The 26,039-nt window shown below is 32.5% G+C and overlaps 1 protein-coding gene across 2 annotated transcripts; it reads right to left on the bottom strand.

The window, feature by feature from the left end:
• Positions 1 to 2,280: 2,280 nt before the first annotated feature.
• LOC123682863 (polypeptide N-acetylgalactosaminyltransferase 5) lies at positions 2,281 to 25,363 on the bottom strand. 2 transcript variants are annotated; one of them, XM_045621668.1, is made up of 9 exons: positions 24,848 to 25,363; positions 23,623 to 23,844; positions 23,330 to 23,496; positions 22,887 to 23,205; positions 18,571 to 18,748; positions 11,716 to 11,896; positions 8,352 to 8,491; positions 7,583 to 7,816; positions 2,281 to 3,842 (listed from the first exon to the last, which is right to left on the bottom strand). In XM_045621668.1, the coding sequence occupies exons 1-9, from the start codon at positions 25,054 to 25,056 to the stop codon at positions 3,681 to 3,683; spliced, it is 1,812 nt and encodes a 603-aa protein (XP_045477624.1). In that variant the 5' UTR covers positions 25,057 to 25,363; the 3' UTR covers positions 2,281 to 3,680. The 2 variants fall into 2 exon arrangements, with proteins under 2 accessions (XP_045477624.1, XP_045477623.1); XM_045621667.1 differs by lacking the exon at positions 11,716 to 11,896 and adding an exon at positions 16,948 to 17,128 and having other exon boundaries at positions 24,848 to 25,360.
• Between the last annotated feature and the right edge of the window lie 676 nt (positions 25,364 to 26,039).

Raw genomic sequence — 26,039 nt, 5'->3', positions numbered from 1 at the left:
TTCATAGGAACTGATGACAAAAATCGATCAACAAATGGTAAAATTATATTTCCAATTTTTTAGATAATATAGGTATTACTATATACTTTAATTTATTGAAAAGGAAAATCTGCTGAACTTCATTTTCGATTTAATTTTAGGATTGTCAATAGGGCTAACGGTTTTGAAATGAGATTCAATTTTGTCTGGTATAAGAAAGGTTTGATTTCATTTTTGTCTCAACGATGTTTCTTCAGACACATTTTATATTTGAATAAAGGAATATATTGGTAGAAAATTTATCTATGAAGCATTTTTTGTTCAAAATTACATTTAAAGGCCGATTCTAATATTTGTTTTTTCATTATAATATTCCAATATACTTTTCAAGCATAGGGAAAATTTATTTTTATATGAGGTTAAAACCATATTTTAACATTTTTTCAACTTCAAAGTTGATTTTTCTGTTTGACATAATAGAACTAATTTACATGACATAATCAATAAATAACTTCATTCAAAAGCTGAGGTAATCTCCTAAGATAATTTTTTAGTAAGCGTTTGACGCACGTTTCGACAACAAAATTGTCATCATCAGAAACTACAGGTCATAAATTACAAAAACTTGTAAAATGGTTAGGGCGCTACTCCCACCAATAATTTTAACATATCTTATTATTGAGTCTTGCTCCAGAGGATGAAACTCCTATGGTCAGATGTTCAAGCATCAGACTGGGAAAGAAATTTTCTGGTTAGTGGGGACCGTCTACCATTTGCTGTTTAAGTGGCGATAAGACACAGTAACAAAGCTAACACAGAACAAAAGCGGTTCTTCTAACTTGTACAAACTCCTAAGCTTCTGAGAAGTCAAGGAGAGTAGGCTTTTACCTGCCCACATTTAACTTCTTCAGTTGAGCAAAGTAAATCATTAATAAGGGTTAAGTTGTTTTTGAGCAAATTAATTCTCTCAAAACTCTAGTGAGATAAAATATTCCCAAATTCTGTCTTATGTATACTTTTTCATAACCTTAAAATTCAATTTGAAATTTGGGGAAACTTAATACTTGAATATTGTTTTTTAAGAAAGTTAATAAAAAAATTTAATTCCAGAATAGAAACTAAACAATATTTACGTACTACTTTCCCCAAAATTAAATGTCTAGATTGCAAAAAAGTATTAATATGATAGGCTACTAGAAATAAGGAATATAAATATTATAAATATAGAAAAATCAGTTGTCGCTACTAACGTTAAGGCCATTAACATTTTCATGAATACAAAAATAATTTTCTCTAATTTAAGTGCAGAATGATATTCTTCCACAAGTTTAAAATTCGGAAATGAGTCACAAAGTGGCTAGTTTTGGAATGAACGTATGTTAGAATAAGACTTCTTTTAGAGTATTATTATTATGCATCATTATTATGAGTTATACACTAGTATTATTATAAAATATTTTCTCTAATCCATTGAATTTTTATGGAATATTCCCACAAATATTGTTTAGGGATTTTATAATTGAAAAATTTTGGTTGGCAGAACTGTTTTCAGTATAACAAATCTGTCAGATAATAGGTACATCCATGACAGGAGAGTTCCGAGTACCAACATACAATAATGGAATATAACCTAACGTCTTATTGAACGATTGAAGATGCCTCCTAAAACTAGCGGAAAAGCTGTCAAAGTATGACTGAATGAACGGATTGGCCACAAAATTAGAGAAAGATAATTGGCTCAATAAGGACCCAACCTATACTAATAATTCACTATTTACTCTGCTTAATCGAAGGATGGACATGTAAAAGTTGTAGGCAATAGTAAGGAAGATTAGTATTATATTTTAGTAACTTAGTAACTTGTAGTTTTTGATGACAACAAATTTGTTACCTAACCTAACCTGTAATTTGTGATGACAACAAATTGTTGTCGAAACGTGTGTTAAACGCTAATCTTGAGCAGAAAGTGTTTCAGCATTTCAAATGCAGTATCAAGTACACATATAACTCAAACTGGTTCATATTCAATTATCCTGGCGTTGAAACATTCAATTATTTCATATAATAACAATTTTATATAAAATAATTGAAAAACTGGCGGAGATAAAAAATAATAATCATAAAAGATTGCTTATTTCGGCTATACAGATTTCTTGATTAGTTTTTAGGCCAAACAGATTTTGACACAGCAATAGGAACGTTTCCTTACAAAATGGATTTCAAACAATCGATTGACCCTTTTCTACAAATTTTTGGTCAGTATTAAAAGCAGAAAATTTGAATTTATAGTATACTAATCCATTATAAAAAAACCATTTTATTCATCATTATACCTATTTACAATTAAAAAAATTTCAAGTGAAAACAATAAATATATATGCATTTTCTAATCATTTTGTTCCAACAAGTTTTTTTTATCAATATTTTTTTTGTTCACAAAGATGTATATGAACTCTTATGACTAAATAATAGTAAATTCTAATGATATGAATCTAAAAGAGATTCAAGTGAAATTCAAATCCGTTTGATAATAAATTATTAAGTGCCAAAAAATTCAAAACTAGATACATTTTTTTACAAAAAAATTATATTCATTGATATAATTTCATACAATTGCAAATTTTATTATGTCAACATAAAATAATTTAAATTGAATATTAATACAATTACTTTAAGTGTTAAGAGAAAGACCTCCGAAAATTTTCCATAATAATAAATTCAAGAGTTACTACTAACATTTTAGTAGTACTTTATGTAATTGCACCTTTTCAAATAAGATTTGATAACAATATATAAATATTACTCAACATTATTCCAAGCTATTGAAATCCTACATAAATAATTTTTGATATGAAAAAATAGCTACTTTGGAGATTGGTAAAATAGAATTAATAAATTAAAACACAACCATAAAAATAATAAAGTCCCCTTTGTATTTTGATATAAATTTGTTTCGAGATTAAACGGAATTTATTCATTTCATTTGAGATTTTCAAAAATGTTCTAAATGTCGATAATTTCATTTTTGTTCATGTTCATTCTGATTTTTAAAAATTCAATATTCCATGAAATATTCACTAATTTCAAATTCCAGTTCTTTTCATGGAATATAAATCTGGAAATCACTTGCTTCCTTAAACGTTAATCGAAAATGAAATATCTCCTTCACTATTATAAATTATCAGTCATAGCTATTAATGTATTGTTTCTGATGATATTGTTATAAAGAATGTTATTCTTTATAAATACATTTTGTTGAGGAACCCTGTACAAGCTCATTGCTCTAAATGTTTATTGTTTGATAGTTTTTAGATGATAACTCTAAATATTCAGTAATGTTACATCAGAAGACTTTTCATTTGAAAATAATGTATCTAATTAAATTATGTAGAATTTTTCATTGCAAATCCTCTTCAAAGTTTATTGTTCTAACCTTGATAATATGTGAGAATTATTATTTTTTGTAAGTACATCGCAAATACCTTTATAGTTCTTTTCATAACTCAATAGAACAAAAACACGGGTATTAGAATCAATCAAGGAAGTTCAAATGAAAAATCTCCTGATCAACGTTTTTTTCCTTCGGATTATTGTATTGCAGTGTTTTTTATGAAATGTACGTAAATTATTACAGCCTCTCATTCTACTTAAGGATATGAAGAAGCTCCTCTTCTTCGTATCACTTGAGAAAATCTCCTTACTCATCTCTCTTCGTGATTTTTGGCTTGCCATTTGAAATCACTCTCCATCACCCATTTCTGCTCAGGACCGCTATTGCAAGGTCTTAAAAGTGGGGTGTTCATATCACTTGGCGCTGGCCTTTGCAGGCAACTGCCTGTGTTCAAGTGTTTGATTGTCTTGAGCTGTAATTTAAATATTTCTCAATTTTTGTTTCTTTTTCAGAATTTAACTATTTATTCATCATTGCAATTAAGAAGTTCTGGGCGCAACCATTAAAAACATATTTTTCATTGAAAATTCGACTTTATTCGTCAACATAGACACCTTCAAGAGTGATACATGTACCCTAACGCTCCTCTAACTTTTTAAAATCTTTTCTGTAGAAATGAGCTTCAACCTTAGCAATCTTCTTCATTAGAGCCAAATTTCTTTCTTTGGAGTACCTTTGAAAAGTTATTAATGATGGAGCAGAGTCAGAATAACACTTATCAAGCCATTGCTTTGTACAGGGTGGGCAAATAAGCGAGGTAAGCGGCTATATCTCAGGATCCACTCATCGTAGAGACTTGCAGTAACAATTTTTACCATTAAAGTGTACAAGAAAACACACTGGAAATTGTTTTGAAATTCATACCTCTACCGCTAGGGGGCGTAATAGCTATCGTCGAGTAGAAAAATGAATTTTACTCGAAAATGTTTCATATAAAGTTGAAGACAAAATATCATCACTGTAATCCTTGGAAAATTCTCTATCTGTTTGAATTGTCACTTTCGATTTTACGACATCAAATAAGGGTAGGGGAAAGGGAGAAATCTGACTGATTGAAGTGCCTGTAACTTCAGTTTGGCTTAACATTTTTGAGCAAATTAGATCTCGTCTAAGAGATAATATCTTGTTGATTGAGGATAAAATATACATGATAAATTTGTTTTTGCTGCTTTCGATAAGGGGCGCTAAGTCAAAAGTTCATTGTTTTGTTCATTTTACTCCGAAATTTCAAATGTAATGATAGGATTCTCTCAACAGAAACAGAAGTTCTATCAAATTTGCATGAAAAAACCAGCAGGTCGCAAAGCGATAGTTTCGGGCGTTCTGAAGTTATGGCCGAAAGAAGATATTCTTCAACTGATGCACTGCGAAAAATTAAATTGTGTCTTTAGGTTCTGACAAAAACAGAAATCCCATCAAATTTGTATGAAAAAACCAGAAGGTCGCAAAGCGATAGCGTCAGGCGTTCTGGAGATATGGCCGAAAGAAGACACAATTTAGTTTTTCAGTGCATCAGTTGAAGAATATCTTTTTTCGGCCATAACTCCAGAACGCCTGAAGCTATCGCATAGCGACCTTCTGGGTTTTTCATGCAAATTTGATGAAATTTCTGTTTCTGTCAGAACTTAAAGACAAAATTTGGTTTTTCGCCGTGCATCAGTTGAAGAATATCTTCTTTCGGCCATAACTTCAGAATGCCTGAAACTATCGCTTTGCGACCTGCAGGTTTTTTCATGCAAATTTGATGGAATGTCTGTTTCTGTTAAGAAAATCCTAACATTACATTTGAAATTTCGAAGTAAAATGAACAAAACAATGAACTTATGACCAAGCACCCCCTATCGAAAGCAGCAAAAACAAATTTATCATGAGTATATTTTGTTCTCAATCAACAAGAAATTATCTTTCAGACGAGATCAAATTTGCTCAAAAATGTTGAGCCAAACTGAAGTTACAGGCATTTCAATCAGTCAGATTTCTCCCTTTCACCTACCCTTATTTGATGTCGTAAAACCAAAAGTTACAATTCAAAAGATAGAGAGTTTTCCAAGGATTACAGTGATGATATTTTTTCTTCAACTTCATATGAAACATTTTCGATTATAATTCATTTTTCTACTCGGCGGTAGCTATTACGCCTCCTAGCGGTAGAAGTATGAACTTCAAAACAATTTCCAGTGTGTTTTCTTGTACACTTTATTGATAAAATTTTTTACCGCAAGTCTCTACGATGAGTGGATCCTGAGATATAGCCGCTTACCACGCTTATTTGCCCACCCTAAACAGAACTCTTTCACATAAAAAAAAAAACAGTTTTTTACGATCTGAGACCCTATCTTGACAAATGATCTTTAAAGCATTGTATGTTCATGTTTTTAGTGGTCCTAAAACTTAAAGTACCAATACGCTTTGAAAGATAACTTGACGAGAATATGCTTCCTGTTACAGTTATAAGGTGATATTTTTTAGATATTCTGCTCAATTTTTTGTGGTCCTGACATAATCAATACGAAATTTTGCACTTATCTCAAAATTGTTATTATATATCTACACTCAAAATCTCAATTTGGGAAGTGCTTTTCAACGATAAAATTTACTGAAATAAAAAACTAGGTTGAAACCTAGAAACTTGAAATTTTCAGGGTAGATCGATAGATGTCATACATTCATACAATAAGCTTAGGTATTTGTAAACATAACTCCATCAAAATATTAGTCGATTTGTGTCTGCATCATAAAGTTATTCTCGATTAAGCATGTCCTTACGAGCCATATTCTCGTCATTTGTGGGAGATTTTAATTTTCTGCTTTAATATTTTTTTCTTATAATTTTTTTTTCTGCTTTAATTTGAAGAAATCTGCGGCTGAGGCTTATCGAATGCTCTCAAATACCTATGGTGAGGCCGCTTTTAATGAAAGAGAAGAGAGAGTGGTTTCAATGATTTAAAAACGGTGATTTTGACGTCGAAGACCAGCATGGCGTGGGAAGAGAGAAGGTTTTCGAAGATGCAGAATTTGAATTGGAGGCATTACTTGATCAGGTGTCGTGTCAAACGCAACAAGAATTGGCAGGATCATTGTGAGCGACGCAACAAGCCATTTCAAAACGACTGAAAGTCAGGGGAATGATTCAAAAACAAGGAAATTGGGTGCGTATGAGTTGAAGCCAAGAGATGTTGAACAGAGTTTGTTTGCTAGTATTTACTAACAGATTTATTTTTTCCCTGAAAGGTTTATTATTGGACATAATAAGCCAAAATTGATAATACAACTGATTATAGTAGTGATTGTTATTCAAAATGAATAAAACGTAAAGGGTTTTTCAAGAATTATTTTAAAAAATGTAACTTCCAAAATCATAAGAGTGAAAGATAAACAATGTTGAATTAATGATTTTGTTCATTTCTATGTAATTGTGTTCTATTATTATTGTTGTTGTATTATCCAATTGAGCTGATTATTTTTGTTTATACTGCAGGTAAAACTTCTGATTATCTTTAATGTATGTTTTGGTCCACAGTTAAGTGAGAAAGTTACTAGCTTGACTTCGCCGAGGTTAAATTGAAGACCTTTATTATTATTAGAATTCCATTTTTGAGGTCTTCAATTGATTTCGAAACATTGGTATAGACCTTATCTTTCACAAAAAAAAATCTAGAGGTGCTCAATTTCTTGCAAAATTGCGATTGTTTCGTAACTTGTGCAACACATAGCGCCGACTTCTAGAAAAAAAAAACGTCTTCCACATCAATATTTTTCAATTCCGGCCATGAAAAAAATCATTAATCATAGGTCAGTAAATCAATCCATTCACCGCAACAGTTGCACCAGCCTCATTTTCGAATAAGTAAATCATGATCCATAAGTGCTTTACTTTTGGAAACTGTGACTGCAAAATTTGTAACCATTTTTGTAGTGAATTTTGACTATTTCAATGTCTTGTTGAAGCATGCATATATGTATTGTTTCATTTTTAGTGATGACATAGCTTTTACTTGTCAAATGTCAAAAGTGACAGCTGTCCTATAGCTGGGCTATTCAAAATGAAACCTCTTATTGAAAAACCCTTTGTATTCTTTCATCAATTTATTCGAATAATATGAAGATGACCTTAAAAAGATGTAGAAAAAGCTGTTCCAAGGGGATACTTACATTTTCATCGTATAACCAGGCTTGGTTACCCCCCATTCCATGGCATCTAACTAATCTTACAGGCCCATTTCTGTGACTAGCATCAAGGCAGTTGTCATCCGACATAATTTGTTGTCGCTTAGTGTAGGCAAAGACTTGATTGCCTCCCAAGTTGTGACAATATGTCATGCCAAGGTTTTCTCCTGATTTTCTGCCCATTGTGTCCAGGCAGTTTCTAACTTCTTCATTACGTATCTGCGAAACATGAATCATTTTTCAAAAACGTGAAGAGTTCTTATAAAAAAGTTGTTTAAAAGGATAAAAACCCCTTATTGCCATTATAATTCACAATTACATATTAATAATATCACACTAGTAATTTACGTAACAAGTCCGGAAAATAGGGTTTTTTGGACGAATAGACAAAATTCCAGGACGAGCGTAAGCGAGTCCTGGAAGTCTGTGAGTCCAAAAAAACCATTTTCGGGCGTGTTGCGTACAATATTTTTTCGGCAACCATGTAAAATAATACTATCGCTGCTGCTTTCCATATTTTATTGCGATTGTGATAAAAAAACATGCAAATTTTTGACAATTAATTTTATATGAACTGTCAGCCGTTATCTCGGTTGCTATGGATTCTATGATGCTTTTCCGGCCTAGTCCGGGAAGTACGTACTTTCCGGACTAGGCCGGGAAATGCTTTTTTCTCAGAGAAAAAGCGTCCGGGAAGTGAGCACTTCCCGGACGGTTGCCGAAAAAAGTAATTTTTTAGAATAATTGTACTCACATCTCCTAAATAATAATATTCTAAAGGCATCTGGGACTCGGGATAAACATTCTCCAGGTACCACCTGAAACTTTTACATTTCAGTTGTTCCCTTAATGCTTGTCGGGCTTTTAAGTCTCCTACTGGAACATTTCTTGCTCCTAAAATTCAATTTTAGCATTTAATTAATTTTCATAGATCATGACATTCCTGATAAACACAAACAACCAATGAGCTCCATGATTAATGAATATGAATTTCAAGCGATTCAAAAATATTGTATATAAGAAACTAGGATGCATTCATTAAGAGAAATTGATATTCAATATAACAAAAACAACTTATTATTGATGTAGAATTAAATTGTTCTTATTATATATCATGTTTGAATGAATATTAGCAGTGAATTTAAAATTTCACTCTAGATATTCAAGAAAGAAAGCATGGTGCAACTGAAAAAGCATGCAACATGAATATTTACAATAATCTACACTACAAAAGTGGATGTGTTATATAAAATACTTGCGGGAAGGACTCTGTACAACATTAAATGATAAACAAGTGCTAATAAAAAAAATAAATGAAAATAATGATACTCCAAAACAAAATAGACGTGCTCCATTATTTAATTGTGAACAGCAAAAGTACTAAAATTTGAATTAGACCTGATAAAATTGACGTTAACATGGATCGAGAAATGAGTTGATACTATAAATTTCGTTATTAGGAACAATAGAAAACCAAAAGCGATAGAAGACTCCATTTCAATAATCTGTAGTATGTGTATTTTAATCTTTTAATGGGTTATATGATTTCTCCTTGAGGAATTTAATACCAAGTGCATGTGTTTTAAGGCAATTTTAGCTTCCGTGGTTCATAAAGTAAATGGTATATATAAACCCATGGTGAACCAAGCAGAATTTTCTGAACACAGTTAATATATCTATATGTATCTGTGAGTCTTCTTCTATAGATTGGATTAGATTTAAGGGAGTTCCATTGCCTTGCGATCTAATGGTCTATTGTGGATCCCCCCATCGGTCCTATTCTCACCCCTCTAGTTCCAGAATTCTAATGAACTCCAGTACCTGGGATGGCTTCAAGCTTGGCTAGTGATGGTGAGGCATTCCTTCACCAGGTGATAAGGAGTTTCTTTCTTCTCCCCACAGAATCTGTCCTCGTATTTTCTGCTAGACCCATTCTCATGAGGTGAGGCAATTTCCTTTAAGAAATCTAATGTTCTTGCTAAGATCCAGATACTTCTTAGATCTGGTAGTATAAAATTTTCGAAGAAACTTTCTGGAATGATCCAACCCAGGAAGATTCCGCCAGAGTGTTTTTCTTTCGATTTTTCCATTTTCCTGAAACTCTTTCTTGTAGGTACATTTTTCTATACAACAGAAAGATTGCGGGCCAATGAAAGAAGTTTGTGCTCCTTTTCTGACAAGTATGTTGGACTCTTCATTTTCTTCAATTCCCAAGTGACAAGGAATACAGATTAGAAAGACCTTGTTATTCTTGCCTACTTGGTTGGATCTTAGATATGGATGATATGTGAGCTTAATGCTTTGATTGCAAAGAAAAATTTGTTCAGCGTCCCTCTGTATTAAATTATTTGACTTGAAAAAAATGATTGCAACAAAAAACAAGCCAGAATCACACCTGAAAAAGTTGGCTTTTACATTTATTTTAACTGGGGTAGTTTTGGTTTGGTAAGCCTTTCGGGAACTGCGACCATGTAGATCTTTCGTTCTCTACCCTACTCATTCATGGAAACCCAAGGAGGTTGTCAATGACGTTAATAAAACTGACAACCTCCTTAGGGGCCTTGGCCGTTACCTCTCTGGTATCCAGGACCGGCTTACCCATGTGAATGGTTCTTAGGCCAGCCAGCTCTGGACACTTGCATACCATGTGTTCGGCTGTTTCTGCTTCCGATTCACAGAGCCTGCAAATCTCATCTGCTGACTTTCCCATGCGGTACAAATGATGTTTGTTCCGACAGTGCACCGTCAGCAGTCCCACTATCACCCGAAGCTCGGCTCGTGACAGCTTCAAGAGCTTCTTGGCGTAGGTAGGTGAAATCGTCTTTGCCTGAGCAAGTCCAGGAGTGTTTGTCCAGTGGATTATCCAGTTATTCAACTCCCATAGCTGGACCGCAGCTTTATATTTGTCTTTTCCTAGCAGGCTCAGGTCCAGCAGGTGTTAACCTTGATGCGCTTTTTGCAAGTTCATCAGCTTTTTCATTTCCTTCAACCTCACGTGCCCTGGTACCCATAGTAGAGTAACTTTATTGCCTCTGGCCAGTTGCTTCATGGTGTTACGGCACTCCCAAGTCAACAGAGACCTCTGGCAGTACGATTCTCTCTCTCAGCGTGGTTTGGCTGTCCGTGGTGATGTAGATATGCGCCCCCTTGAGTTTATGGCTTTTATTTATTTAATACATTAATTCTACAAATCATCAATACATTGATGTTCCCATAGAATGAATATGTTTATTTGTAAAAATTAGTACAATGCAAAAGTAAAAAACCCCCATTATGAATGTGTCATTTTATAATTTTTAAGTGATCTAATAAATAATTTTAATGAATTTTTCTTCTTTACTTCTTCTGGTAAGTTGTAATATCCCATTGCAGCCTGGTAGATCGGTGAATTTTTGGCTCTATTTGTTCTAAATGGTAATTGTTTATTTGTCTTGTCTGGTAATTATGTACGTCTAATCTTTTTTTTTAGTTCTGTGTTGAATTTGAGCAGGCCATGCTCCATCTTGTATATCAGTTTACACTGCTCAACGACCTTTGTGACCTTCATGTTGGGTATCTTTAGTGTGTCATATAACTCAGTTGTAGGAGTATCCTATGGTAGATTATATACAGCCTTCAAAGCTCGATTTTGCAATCTTTGTACCCTCTGTAAATTGCTGACTGATGTATTTGACCACACACTAATCAAGTATGCCAGCACAGAATGAATATTCGAGTAATATAATGTCTTTTTTGCTTGCTTACTAAGATAGGGACTAACTGTTCTCAATGCTCCAATAAGAGGTGTAAGTTTACGTGACAAATATTCTATATGTTCGGTCCATTCCAGTTTTGTATCAATATTCAATCCGAGGTAGGTGTGCAAATTTTTTTGATTCCATTTATTTTGATGTTTAGCGGCTTTGAGGGTTTATTTTTCTGTTTGAAAAGGAGAGCAACCGTTTTTTCCACATTCAAGATAAGTATGTTTTCAATTTCATTTTACATTTAGGATTTGTTTGATTTGTTCTAAATTTTATTTCGAATCTAATTGTTATTAATATTACTCGACATGAAAACGCAATAGTTGATCAGGTCTAATCAAAACATTCTAACGAAACAGAGATTTGGTCATCAACCTGGATTAATGTTATAGTAGAAGTCCTTCCATTGATCCAGCCAAACTTCAGCCAGTCTGGCATTGTTGTGATTGACGATGCGGCTTGTGCCGCCTGGAAAGGAATAAGGCGTCGACTTGCGGAACACGTGACCTACATGAGAACAAGTCGCTATTTCCAGGATCCCTCCGCACATCCAAACCTGGTTTAGTCAACATGCTTATTTTCATCAACATTTTCGGGACAATCGGGGAAAGATCCGAAGATTTCGAGCTTTTTAGCCGTAGTCTTTGAGGCATTTCATCTGCAGTTTCGTTCACAAATTAAGAGGAATCGTTGTCGAAAATTGTATCTCCGAATACGCTCTATTAGTGTGACGTCACACACCGCCATTTTTGGTTCTCCTGTCAGTGTTCGGAATCCAAACAAATAAATTGTCATTCAAATTAGTACGTTATCGTTGAAGAAATTGGCTTATTTTCATAAATAAGAGTATTTGAGCAACGATTTCAGTATTAATTGATAGACAGAAGGAACGAGGTTAATACCAGTAAGTTTGAATCCTGTATCATTCCCCAGATTTTGTAAAAAGCCGTGTTTATTAGTTGAATTTCAAGTTCGAACTTACTGGCATTAATCTCGTGCCTTCTCTCTATCAATTAATAGTAAAATCGTTCCTTAAATGATCTTATTTATCAAAATAAGCCAATTTCTTCAACGAAAACGTACTAATTTGAATGACAATTTGTTTGTTTGGATTTCGAAAACTGTCAGGAGAACTAAAATGGCGGTGTGTGACGTCATCACTAATAGAGCGTATAGCCCTCTATATGGGCAACTGTCATTTTTGAACTGTCAACTTATGACATTTGACAAGTAAAAATGTGGCAATACTCTCTGTTAGTGATGACGTCACACACCGACATTTTAGTTCTCCTGTCAGTGTTCCGAATCCAAACAAAAAAATTGTCATTCTAATTAGTACGTTGTCGTTGAAGAAATTGGCTTATTTTTTGATAAATAAGATTATTTGAGAAACGATTTTACTATTGATTGATAGACAGAAGGAACGAGATTAATGCCAGTAAGTTCGAACTTAAAGTTCAACTAATAAACACGGCTTTTCACAAAATCTGGGGAATGATACAAGATTCAAACTTACTGGTATTAACCTCGATTTGATAAATTAGAGTATTTCAGGAACGATTTCAGTATTAATTGATAGATTCCTTCTGTCTATCAATTAATACTGAAATCGTTCCTCAAATACCCATTTATCAAAATAAGCCAACACTTTGGAGCAAACCTAACAGAGGGCGCCTTCGAGATACAATTTTCAACAAAGATCTCAAGATGCCTAGCGCAGTTTTAGGCGAAACGTCAGGTAGAATCTCTAAAAAAATACGGTTAAAAAGCTTGAAATCCTCTTATTTTGATATCCAATTCGGCTGTGAAAGCCATTAAATCGAGGAAAGCTCTCGACATCAACAATAAGTCTGTATTGAATCAATTTATTACTTTAAAAAAGATGAAACTTGGGTAACTAAAGTTTAACAGTCTCTTGTGAAACTAGTTTCATTTACTAGAAAGGAGAATTTTTTCGAGTGACTCTTGTTATAGAATTTTTTTTGCCAATTAGAAAGCATTTAGTTTTCTTGAATTATTTTACCCAAAATGTCTATAAAATTAGTAAAAATTATCTATAACTAGAAATAAACAAGGGCGCAAAAGTTCCTTTTTCCACGTTAATGCTTTTATTGAATTTTTGAATGCAATGTACCTCCATCCTCTATGAATTAAATTAACTATTGTTGTGAATACCTTTGAGACTTGTATTTAACACCAATTATTGAAATATCAATGTATCAAATATAACAATGAAATAATTAAAGCTGTTCATTAAAAATGAACAAAAACAATTATTGATATATCTTGATATCTTTTATGCCAAGAACTTCCTTCGATTGATATGGTGATACATAAATTATATTATTAATTTCATGATGGAACAGATCAAATCAAAACTCCAGACAATATTTCTTTTTCGAGCTTTTGTTAATGTTATTTGCACCCTGTGTCAATTGACCATTTTATTACAGTTATTTATCCTTTATATCAATGAAGCGACTGAATATCCAGATTATTGATTGTTATGTTTGTTATTTATTACTCAACATTTCAAATGTGGCGAGGAAGGCAAATATGGAGGAACGATGAACTGGATTATTCCACTGAAATTATCTTGATGCTATGATTAGATGAATATTCCAGTATTATATGAAATATGCAGTTGTTAATTTAATATTATGTACTTTTCACAGCCAACCAAAACACATTAAGTATCCAGCTGAAAATGTATGGAATATGAAATATATTTGACCAACAACCCTGTTACCCTGAAGTTACAGTATCATTTAGTTATGCTGATAATGATATTTGGAAATGCATTCCTCACTTTTCACTCGATGAAACATATTTCAATATCAATAAAAGAAATAGAACACTTGACTATAGATATTTAATGGATTCGGTCCTTACTTGGCGGAAATTCATTATAAATAAAATAAAACGAAGTAATTTCCACTATGTTTAACATAGTGGAAATTACTTCGTTTTATTTTATTTACTTGACTATAGGTTTAACAATTGATCATATTTCACTATTCAACAAAAAAAAAACGACTATAATAATATTTAATATACAAGTGACCCATTTTTAAAGATCCATTGAAAAACTCCTTGCGAAGAGCTTAGATGAAAAAAAATGTTGTGAATTAAAGCTTCTTAGCCTTCAGAAGGATTTGATTGATTTCAAGGTGAAGTAGATTTTTTGTATAATATAAATTTCTATTTGCACAATATTGATCTTCTTGAATAACCAAAAACATTTCATCTCTTTTGTTTTTTCAATAAAATTAATTTCCCTGGAGATATAAAGTGTTTAATGCTTGAGATGGCGATGATAAGGTGAAGTAGATTTTCTGTATAATATAGATTTCTATTTGCAAAATATTAATCTTTTTGAAAAATCAAAAACATTTTATCTCTTTTGTTTTTTCAATAAAATTAATTTCCCTGGAGATATAAAGAGTATAATGCTTGAGATGGTCATGATAAGGTATTTCAAAGTTACTTCTCAACTTCTCATAGAATTTGTATTTCGTATGAACATATTCAAAAATAAAAACTTGTTTGTTTTTTCATTCTTTTTTCCAACTGTACAGGGTGGGCAGATTTCGATGTTTTAGCACTACAACTTTTGAACCAGCGGATATAGACAAAATCTGATACCCTATTCTCGGTCTCTTTTCCTGAGAAACTAACAAGGGTAGTATTCATTTTTGGCCACCTTCTTTTGTTTTCGAGTTATAAGCGAAAATTGGAAAAATGGCTATATCGAAAAACATTTATATCTCCGCTAATACTGATGATAAAGCTCTGAAATTAAAACATTATACAGGCACTTTTTTACGTAGAATCCAGTGGCGTGCTCTTCTTTTCAAAAGGATTTTTAATTACGAAGCTATGACTCAAAGTTATGTTTTTTCAAATGGGAACACTAGATTTCTGTGCTATTTTTTGAAAGCTTAAGTTTTCCTGATTTCAAAAATATATAACATCGTGTAATTCGTATCAATATAAATAATAGAAAATGGTCAAAAATCTTTTTTTACCTAAGAGTCTCAATATTTCCATGGTTTCAACTGTTGATGAGCACAGAAAAATTGAGTTTTCTATAAGAACAGTGTCCTTCCGTCAATCTGATTATTTGTATGCTTTTTACTAATTTCTACAAAATTCGAATCTAGATATATTTTATGAAAATAGTTTCCAAAAAAATAAATTTACTCGGAGAGAATTTCCTAGGTTGCTTGAACACAGTTTCAAATATTCATCTATTGAATTCGGTGCCAAATATCGAGAAGATGTGACGACTGTGAATTTTGCAATTGTTGTCATTATTAGGTTAAATATTATTTCTTCTTTGTTCCCTTCGTGATTAAATTGTTGAGTTCAATCATATATGCGTTATTCCATATGCCATTTAAAATGGATTCACATTCTGGAGACCTATGAAAATAGTCTTCCGATACATCCATCTCATTACTACTCTTTCGATTGAAACATTCGATCTTGTGGATCTATTCGTTATTTCCAAATCGATTTTTAGATGAAAAATTTATGAAATATATCTAGATTCGAATTTTGTAGAAATTAGTGATAAGCATAGAAATAATCAGATTGACGGAAGGACACTGCTCTTGTTATAGAAAGCTCAATTTTTCTGTGCTCATCAACAGTTGAAATCATAGAAATATTGAGACTCTTAGGTAAAAAAAAGGTTTTTGACCATTTTCTGTTATTTATTTCAGTACAAACCATACGATGTTATATATTTTTGAAATCAGGAAAAATTAAACTTTCAAAAAATGGCACAGAAATTTAGTTTTCCCATTTGAAAAAAAATAACTTTAGGTCATAGCTTCGTAATTGAAGACCATATTAAAAAGACAAGCACGCCACTGGATTCTACGAAAAAAAGTGCCTGAATAATGTTTTAATTTCAGAGCTCTATCATCAGTATTAGCGGAGATATAAATGTTTTTCGATATCGTCATTTTTCCAATTTTCGCTTATAACTCGAAAACAAAAGAAGGTCGCCAAAAATGAATACTACCCTTGTTAGTTTCTCAGAAAAATAGACCGAGAATTTTGTCTATCTCCTCTGGTTTAGAAATTGTAGTGCTAAAACATCGAAATTTGCCCACCCTGTACACATGTGATGACTCTGAGATAATAAAATCTCACCAAATGCCGAATTTTGAATTTGTACCACTGCAAACAGATGCATTGGTACATAATTATTATTATTATTATATATTTATTATTGAAATGACCTTGAAATCAAACCTCAAGGTCACATCAAATGTCTGCATTCAATGTATCCGTGAAGATCAAGAAACTTTTATTTGAAACATTTTTCGATCAAAGTTCTTCCTGAGGAGTTATTTCAGTGGATCTTTTAAAAAGGGCCGCCCTGTATACAAATAAAAATTACCAAATATGAAAATGAAATTCTTTGTGGAAAGTTACCATGATATACAACTATTTTAGTTCTTCCATATTTGCCTTGTTATTAATCTAGCATATGGATCTTATTGATTAATTCTCAATGATGAATATCCAAGCACAAGCATGTTTCAGATAGGACATTTTCATGTTAGACCAAAATGAACGTAAAAGGGTGCAAACCTGGATTCATAGCATAATAGAAGTCTCGCCATTCGTCCATCCATACTTCGGCTACTCTTGCCGCATTGTGCAACACTATTTTGGACACACCCCCGGGAAACGTGTAGGGGGACTTGTCCCTAAATACGTGACCAACATGAGAGCAAGGTACAATTTCTAAGATACCTCCGCACTGCCAAACCTAAATTTTCAACATCGATTAACTTTCAAAGTTTGAATAAACGATATTGAAAAGACACAGGGTGGTTAGGCATTCAATGATTCTGTTTGACATGTAAAATGAAGCTTTGGAACGAAACAATCATTCTGACAAAAAATTTCATTAAAAAAAAAACAAAAGCTGCTCAAGCAAAATTAGACACTTTCACTTAATATTTCCCATGTATATTTCCAATTAATTTAATAATTTTGTCTTCGACACCTGCAAAATTAGGGGAACAGACAAAATCTCAACAAAGTTTGTAATTCTTTTTCTCTTGAACCCTTTGACAGATTTTAGCAATTATTTTTTTTTAAATTGTAGCTGGATTCTTTGAAACATAACTAATCAGATGCTGTTTTCATTTACCTCCTGTTTTATTATATTCAGGGATGAACATCCAGTTGAGAGTTTCATTGACAGACAAGATTGTTTCTGAACACTTAGATGTTACCTCATTCTTTCTGAACATTTCCTTTTTTTAATAATTGCGATATCTTAATTTTGATAGAAATCACAAAGTTTCATATTTTGTTAAACAAGAAATTAATATTTTGAATCTCAAAACTCTTGAAGTTAATTTCAATTAATACACTGAACCAAAAGTGTATATAGATTTCATGAAAAAGTTAATTGTATTCATTAATTCAGTTATCATTTTTCCACTGAACAGAACATTAACACAATGAGAATTCATGATATTGATGAATTGTTTTCATTGTATCAAGGAACAACTTCCGTTAAACCAGTGAAAAGTTTATTATTACAAAGTTCGGTTCATTATTTGATCAGTTGATCAATGAAATTTAATTCGATGATTGCCATTCTTTAATGAATAGGACAAATTTTTTTCTATATGCTGAAACCTTTCAAAGTGCTCTAATTTCTCTCAAAATTAAGATATCACAATTAATAAAAAGAAGAAATGTTCAAAAAAGATGAGGGAACACCTAAGTGTTTGTAAACATTCACGTCTCTCAACGATTCACTGCACAGGGTCTTCTGAATAAATGCTTACTTTTCATTATTTTTTGTTCATCCCTGTATATAACAAAAAACAAAGAAACTGAGGACGGCATCCAAACAGTCATGTTCTTGAGGAATCAAGCTACAATTCCAAAAAAAAAATTTAAAAAAATAGTCCAAATGTTCAAGAGAAAATGAACTACAAACTTCGTTGAGATTTTGTCCGTTATCCTAACTTTGGCGATTTGTATATTTAATTAAATAAAAAAAATTAAGTGACTAGTAAAATCCTAGTGATCACAAAGTTCTGACCAACGTGAAAGTAACTACTCTCAAATAGTCAACCCAATTGTTAAATATTCTCTGTTGTGAGTAGTATTATTACAATCTACTGAAGCTTTTAATTTTTTTTTCAGAATGATCTTATAGAAAGTGAAAAATAACTGACAGTATCTTACTCTAAAACTCATTTCCAGGTTCTCTCCTCCCCATATGTCCATACCTTCATCATAGGAACCTAATTCATAGAAGTAATCTTTGTCGATTGAGAAAAGCCCACCCGCCATGGTGGGTGTTCTCAAAGGAGAGGTTCTGTCGTTGTTTCTTCGTTCCATTTCTCTTTGAGGAACACGATACCTATGGAGAAAGGTATTATCTTTTCATGCCTTTATAATATACAGGGTGTTTGGAAATTCTTCGTGATGCTTTGACGGGGTCATACTAACGGGTGTGATTTAACAGCTGTCAAGTGATTTATTCCCAGTTTGCTTTAGCAATTCATCATAAATAGACTCACGCCTGAACAACTCTTGCAAGTAGAGCAATTTTATTTCGAAAATAATGGTTCTGTGCGGAATACGTATCGCGCACTACGTTCATTTTATTTTGTTTAGCGATGAAGCGCACTTCTGTTTGAATGGCTACGTCAACAAACAAAACTGCCGCATTTGGAGTGAAGCTAATCCTCAAGTGTATGTCGAAACAACGTTACATCCAGAAAAACTGACTGGTGCGCTTTATGGGCTGGTGGAATCATTGGTCCGTACTTCTTCAAAAACGATGATGGACAGAACGTTACAGTCAATGGTGATCGGTACAGAGCCATGATTACTAACTTTTTCATTCCTGAATTGAACAACCATGATGTTCAGGAGCTGTAGTTCCAACAAGACGGCGCAACATGTCGTGCCACAATCGATTTATTGAAAGACACGTTTGGTGACCGCCTAATTTCACGTTTTGGACCTGTGAATTGGACTCCAAGATCTTGTGATTTAACACCGCTAGACTACTTTCTGTGGGGCTATGTAAAGTCATTGGTCTATGCGGATAAGCCACAAACACTTGAACGTTTGGAATACAGCATTCGCCGTGTTATTGCCGATATACGGCCACAAATGTTGGAAAAAGTAATCGAAAATTGAACGTCTAGATTGGACTACATACGAGACAGCCGTGGCGGTCATATGCCAGAAATCATGTTTAAAATGTAATGCCACAAGATTATCTTGCGGATAAATAAAATTCATGTCAATCGAATAATCCATCGTTGTTTTATTGCAATTTAAAGTTCTATAGCTCTAAAAAAACACCATTTAGTTATCATTCGCAACAAATCAAGTTCAGTCAACTAGGGGTCAAATGTGGATAGTTATTGAATTACATACAGGGTGATTCACCGCGATGGCCCATAGGATGTTTATGGAAAATCATAATTTTCAGCTGAAATTTTGAATGTTGGGGTTTGATACAATGATCATTCTTCCTAAAATATTTTCAGATCTCTACAACTTCCGGTTATATTGAAAATAGACTTTCTTATTTCAAATGGCTCACCAAGTATATTATTGCATCATTAGATAGCTTTTTTTATGGCAATTTCAGCAATATGCCATACCTTGAGTAAAAACTCAATGGTTTGATGGTTGATTCTGCAAATACGTAGTATTATAAGACTGTTTGCGGTTTGGACCAAAAATGTACAGGATTTTTATCAATAGATCATGAACTTGAACAACTCAAATTCATAAAAACTCAAGATTTTCAAATTAGAACCCAAGAACCGGATGGTAGCAACGAAACCCCTGGAAGAGCTATAGACAACCAATACAGTTTTGTTTAAGATAAAACTTGCTAATTAGAAACATTAAAAAAATAATGTGTACGTAAACAGGCACATAATAAGTGAAAAAGAGTCATAAATCTACGTTTGGACATTTTTTTATGTGGTCAAGTTAATTATTTCAAATTTTCTATTTTAAATTGGAATTGATTTAATGACCCATTAATTCACCAATTTTATGTTTTGAGTTCCTAAATTGATTAAAAAAAAGTACATATACTTGAGAAGATTATACCGTCAATAATTATATGATATCTAAGGAATTATTTATGAAATGGTGTCTGGATAACCAAGAAGAAAAATATATTGTTAATTGTACATATAAAAAGAGGGGGTTACTAACCCTATACCTAAAATGAATACTTTGTATGTATGTATGTATGAGGAAAAACCACAATTTCTAACTGTGTGGAGTAGACTGTGACTATAATTCGATTTTTCGCTAACTAAATTTGGCATTGCATGAATTGTAATTAATTGTTTGTTGGGATAGTTGAGAAATCCATAAACCTATAAAATTTTCAATTACGAATAATTGATTACAATTCATGAAATGTCCAATTTAGTTATTGAAACAATTTTAGTTCCTTTCTTTGTTTTCCAGAAGTTACAGACTACTCCACACAGTTATAAATTGTGGTTTTTCCACATTTAAAGTTTTTCCTTGATAACTCTCAAAGTATTCATTTTAGGTATAGGGTTTGATTATGTAACCCCCCTATTTTTATACGTAGAATTCACTGAAATAATAAAAAATTTAGGTTCTAATTTGAAAATCTTGAATTTAGATGAATTTGAGTTGTCCAAGAACCATTCTTCTTTCTAAAGTGAACCCTCATTTTTCAGCTTCCAAGCATCAATTGAATTTTCGTAAGTAATTGCACAAGTGCATCAAAATCACCGATAATTTTGCATGACAGCGTGTTGTCATAAAAACTGCTTGATTTCATTTTCATTTTTGAAGAAAGAGCCCGACACCGAAGGTGGAGGGCTCTTTCTCCAAAAATGAAAATGACCGAATGCAGTTTTTCAAAGAAAACACGCTGGAATGCGAAATTATCCTGGCATTTTGATGCATGAGTGTAATTCGGAGGAATATTTCCCGAATAAACTATTACATCACTGGTCAAACTGATGTATAATGGAATTGCCATAGATTCGAACTGTGTAAGATGCAAAGAAACTATGCATCTATATATACATATACATAAAATTTTTGACAGGAGGGAAATATTCAGCCTAATAGTCCGGGAGCCAGGTGCAAATTTGGTTGATTATTTCTTCTCGAGAGATACTTGGTGAGATGCATCAGATAATAGTAATAAAAAGCCTCGTGAACGTCAGTTTCGACTCGGCTGGGGGGGGGGTGAAGCTGCGGCAGCCCCCCAAACACGAAGAAAAAAAAATACATTCAGTCATTTCCTCCCAACTGAAAATTTGTCAAATTGTAGCTAACCCAATATCTAGACGAGAAAATACAATCAGCTGGCTATAGCATGGTGGATTATACGTCAGCTGGTGCCTCAAACATGAAAGAAAAAATTTATATTTTCAATGACAACTCTGACATTGACTCTGAATTCTGATATAATGAATCAGAGAGTGGAAGGGAATAAATAACATTGTTATTTTCATTGTAATTTTCAATCATTTTTTTATAATAAATATTGTTTCTCGAGATCAATTATTTATTAAAATATATCTTAAATTATTTTATTATATTCATTATTATTCGTTTCAAGAATCTTGATGCGAAATATTTATTTGATCGGAACACTCATATTTGAAAATATTGGAGTGTAATGCCGAATAATTAAAGATACGTCATTTCCTCCCACGTGAAAAGTTTTCAGCTGATTATACTTCTGTGATAAATAAATGAATCAGCTAGCAGTGAGTCGAGGGAAACCTAGTCAGCTTATTCATTTGAATGGGCAATAGATGCATCAGTTAACTTCTAGGTAATAACTTTCAAAGTATCAGCTGACGGTTTTTCCACCAAGATAGAGCCAGCTGACATATATATTTATCCATAGTTGCATATAAGCTATCATCTGATAAATTTTTGTTTGAGAGGAAATCATTGAAAATATTTGTTTTTTTCATGTTTGAGGCACCAGCTGACGTATAATACACTATGTTATAGCCAGCTGATTGTATTTTTTCGTCTAGATATTGGTTTAGCTACAATTTGACAAATTTTCAGTTGGGAGGAAATGACTGAATGTTTTTTTTTTTTCTTCGTGTTTGGGGGGCTGCCGCCGCTCTCCCCCCCAGCCTAGTCGTAGCTGACGTTCACGAGGCTTTTTATTACTATCATGATGCATCATTGATGCATTCTACTAATTACCGTTGGAGAGGAACCTGGTCATGTATATCTGTTACTGGCCCCCGGACTATAATAGTTTTTACACAATTTATTCTTTTTCAAAAGAACATAGAGCTTTTCTGAAAAAGAGAAAACTCAGTAACCATGCAATTTTGACCTCTAGTTGACTTGTTGCAAATTACCTCTGGTATGACCCCTTCAAAGTAACACATCAAATTGAATAAATATACAAACTGTATAAATGTCTTTTAAACTTAAATTTCAAATTTCACAGTCATTAACAAGTTCAATTTGAATTGAATGCAGAATTTTTTATTACTTACCATCTGAAGTTCAATTTCCAGTTAAAACCGCCCCAGGTCATGTCGGATGCTGTTACATATTCGAAAGTTTCATCAGATATTACATCAATTATAGGACAGACAACTGTCTTCCTATTCTCTACGATACGAGCAAGAAGAGGTTCTAACCATCCTTCGGTACATTCGCAGTGAGCATCTAGGAAAGTTATAACCTGACCTTTCACGTTCTTGGCTCCAAGCAGTCTGGCACGAATAAGACCAGAACGTTTGTTGGTACGCAATAAATGAACAGGCACAGGAAGCTTCTTAACATATTCTTCCAGTTTACGTCCCAAATGTTCTGAAAAGTCAATATTTCACATGAAATTGTTGTTTGTTTCAGAAGCCAGTATTAATATGTAATTGTAACTATTTATTAATTATATTAATTGATTAATTGCTCCTCAAAACACGTTTAACCTTACCTCTTTCACTTGCATCATCTACAAGAATTATTTCCTTTAAAAGAGATCTTGGAGATCTATTTATTACACTCCAAACAGTTCGAAGAAGTGTACTCCACGCTTCATTATGAAAAACAATAACTATAGTAGTGGTTGGGAGCAACTTGGGATATTCTTTGTCTTTGCACCTGCAAATAAAAAGAATAACCTCGAATTTCTTGGTTCAATTTCAATGATTGATCTATAGCTATTCAGAAGTTTCCAAAATTTAAAAGAACTCCCACTTCGAAAATTAAACTACACCTTAAACTTACCCTTCATATCTGATATCAGCCAAAGACCTATTTAAAGATATAATGTCACTAGCCATTAAGTTGAACTGATTCAGCTTAAATTTCTCTTTCATTAGTGCTTCTTGAGAAGAAGGTATGTGAACGGCTTTCCCCATTTCTCCTGGTCTACCAGGTACATTTGGAACTGAAGGAGCAGGTTCCCATCTATGCAACTGAGAAACTTTGTATTTTCGAACACCATTGCTACAATGAAATTTTTTTTATTAAGTAAGAGCAGAAAATGATCTTATTTTCATCTATAATTATCTGTATCTCAACTTTGAAAAGAAGGAAACAACTGCTAAAGGAGAAAATAATATGTAGTAACAATTCATTAGCTTTTTTATGAAGAATGTACAAAAAGGAAAGATATTAGATAACAAATATATAATTAAAACGTATTTATTACCCCAAAGTTTAGCTTTGAAGTCAATATATTTTATTTATTATTGACCCTTAGGCTGCAAAAAATTGCTGGTATCTAGTAAAATTAAACAAAATATCTTTTTCTTTCTATTTACCTAAGTGAAGGTAATTTTATTAAGGAACAAAATTGTATCTATATATGAAAGTAATATCGAATAAGAGTCAATACTAATAAGAATAAATTTCACTTTATCCAATGAGAATCATCCAATTGGACTTCTGCAGAATCCTAAAGAGAATTGTTTTTTAAACTAATCATAGTACCTACATAAATTTGTTTTTATCTTGGTATATTCTTCAACTGATTCAAAATTCATGACTTGAAATAGCATAAAACATTGAAGAATATGTTAACAATGAAAATTTGAGGTACATTTCATTGATTCCTTATAATTGAGATAAAAAAGAAATCAATATTACTTTAATCAAATAAGAGGTGAATCTAACACTCATGTTTTTATTCCTGGTTACCATGTTTTCACTTAAAAATTACATTTTACCTATGCAATAGGTACATTTTAGCATGAAAACCTTAATTTTTTATGCAACTTCAATATTTGATTTGTTCTTACTAACAAAAAATCCTTGGTGGGTTACTAATTCAATTTAAGTAATAATTTTTACCTAAATGACATATATGTTTTTGAAAATGGTTCACGATAACACACGAAATTCTTATAAGTCCTGCAAGTAGAAAATCTCCGAAATTTTTTAGATTTGTTCAATATTACTAATCTTATCAATTATTATGTTATACAAGGAGCAATTTTGTTTTACTTACTCAATGTCATCAGTATCCTCATATTCGATTTTCTTATCTGCAATCAAAGCATTTTGTTCGCCTATTTGTACTTCTGCTGCTTTTTTACATGAGCCCCCTATACATTCACTTGAATAAAAGGATATAACAACAACCATAAGTAGCAGCCAGAAAATCGATGTTAACAGCACTATTTTATATGTATGATATCTCAGCTTTCCGAGTAACATTTTGGAAAGGAATTTCAATAGATTACTTTAGTAGAAATCCAAAAAAATATCACAGCTTTTCCACTTTAAGATTAAGTATGTACTAGATTCTTGTACATATAATTTGAAAATTAACGTCAACTATTATGTTGTCCAGTCTTTTTTATTATTAACTATCATAACACCACATCATTTTTATAATTATTGAAAAATTTAATTTACATTTTTTCTTTTCACGAACATTTTCATTTATTCCAACACAATACAACGTTGATAGAAAATTCTAACAACTAACACGTCGGTAATTCTGCAACGTCAAAAGTTGTTGACATAGAAAACTTCAATTTTCCCATATTCCGTGTTTCCCATTGAAGTTACACCACAGAACAATATCTTTCTTCGCAAGCCACACTTACACGTTATCATAAAAGAAATATTATTTCAAGAAGCTTGAGAAACTCCTTGGTTCTGTAGTGTCGTTTCAGTGAGAATTTTACTTCGAATTTTCCTCGTCTTAATCTTATATCAAGGGTGAAATCTAACTAGTCAAAATGTCATCTCAGAAGCTTTAACAATGGAAAACCTTAAAAATATATGAATTGTATGTCAGCATTGTATTAGAATTGTGGTGGAACATTTAGATTGAAGTTATTCATAAATTTTCTTTTTTAACAACTTAACAGCCGTTTTTAAAGACGGCTGTGGTTTATTTAACTAATGGGATTTCATTTCTTTTCCTTGTATTGTATATCTTTATATGTAATATCAAGATGTAACATTGTCAGTACTGTTCAGATTTAGATTTAAAAAGGGTTTCATTGCATTGGGTCCATATGGTCTATTGTGCCCCCATCAGAGCTGTTCTTGCAATTAGACGTCGTAGTCTGTCTACAGCATATCCTTCGTATTTCCAGATTTCTAATAAACCCTAGTATTTGGTATGGTTTTTCCAAAGAATTTTTTGGATAGTGATGGCGAGACTTCCTGAGGCGGTAATGCAATGT

Source organism: Harmonia axyridis, chromosome 6 (assembly GCF_914767665.1).
Source record: "Harmonia axyridis chromosome 6, icHarAxyr1.1, whole genome shotgun sequence".
In the NCBI taxonomy this organism is placed as follows: Eukaryota; Metazoa; Arthropoda; class Insecta; order Coleoptera; family Coccinellidae; genus Harmonia; species Harmonia axyridis.
Note: the sequence above shows the minus strand (reverse complement) of the source record. Positions and strands in the feature narration are given on the sequence as shown.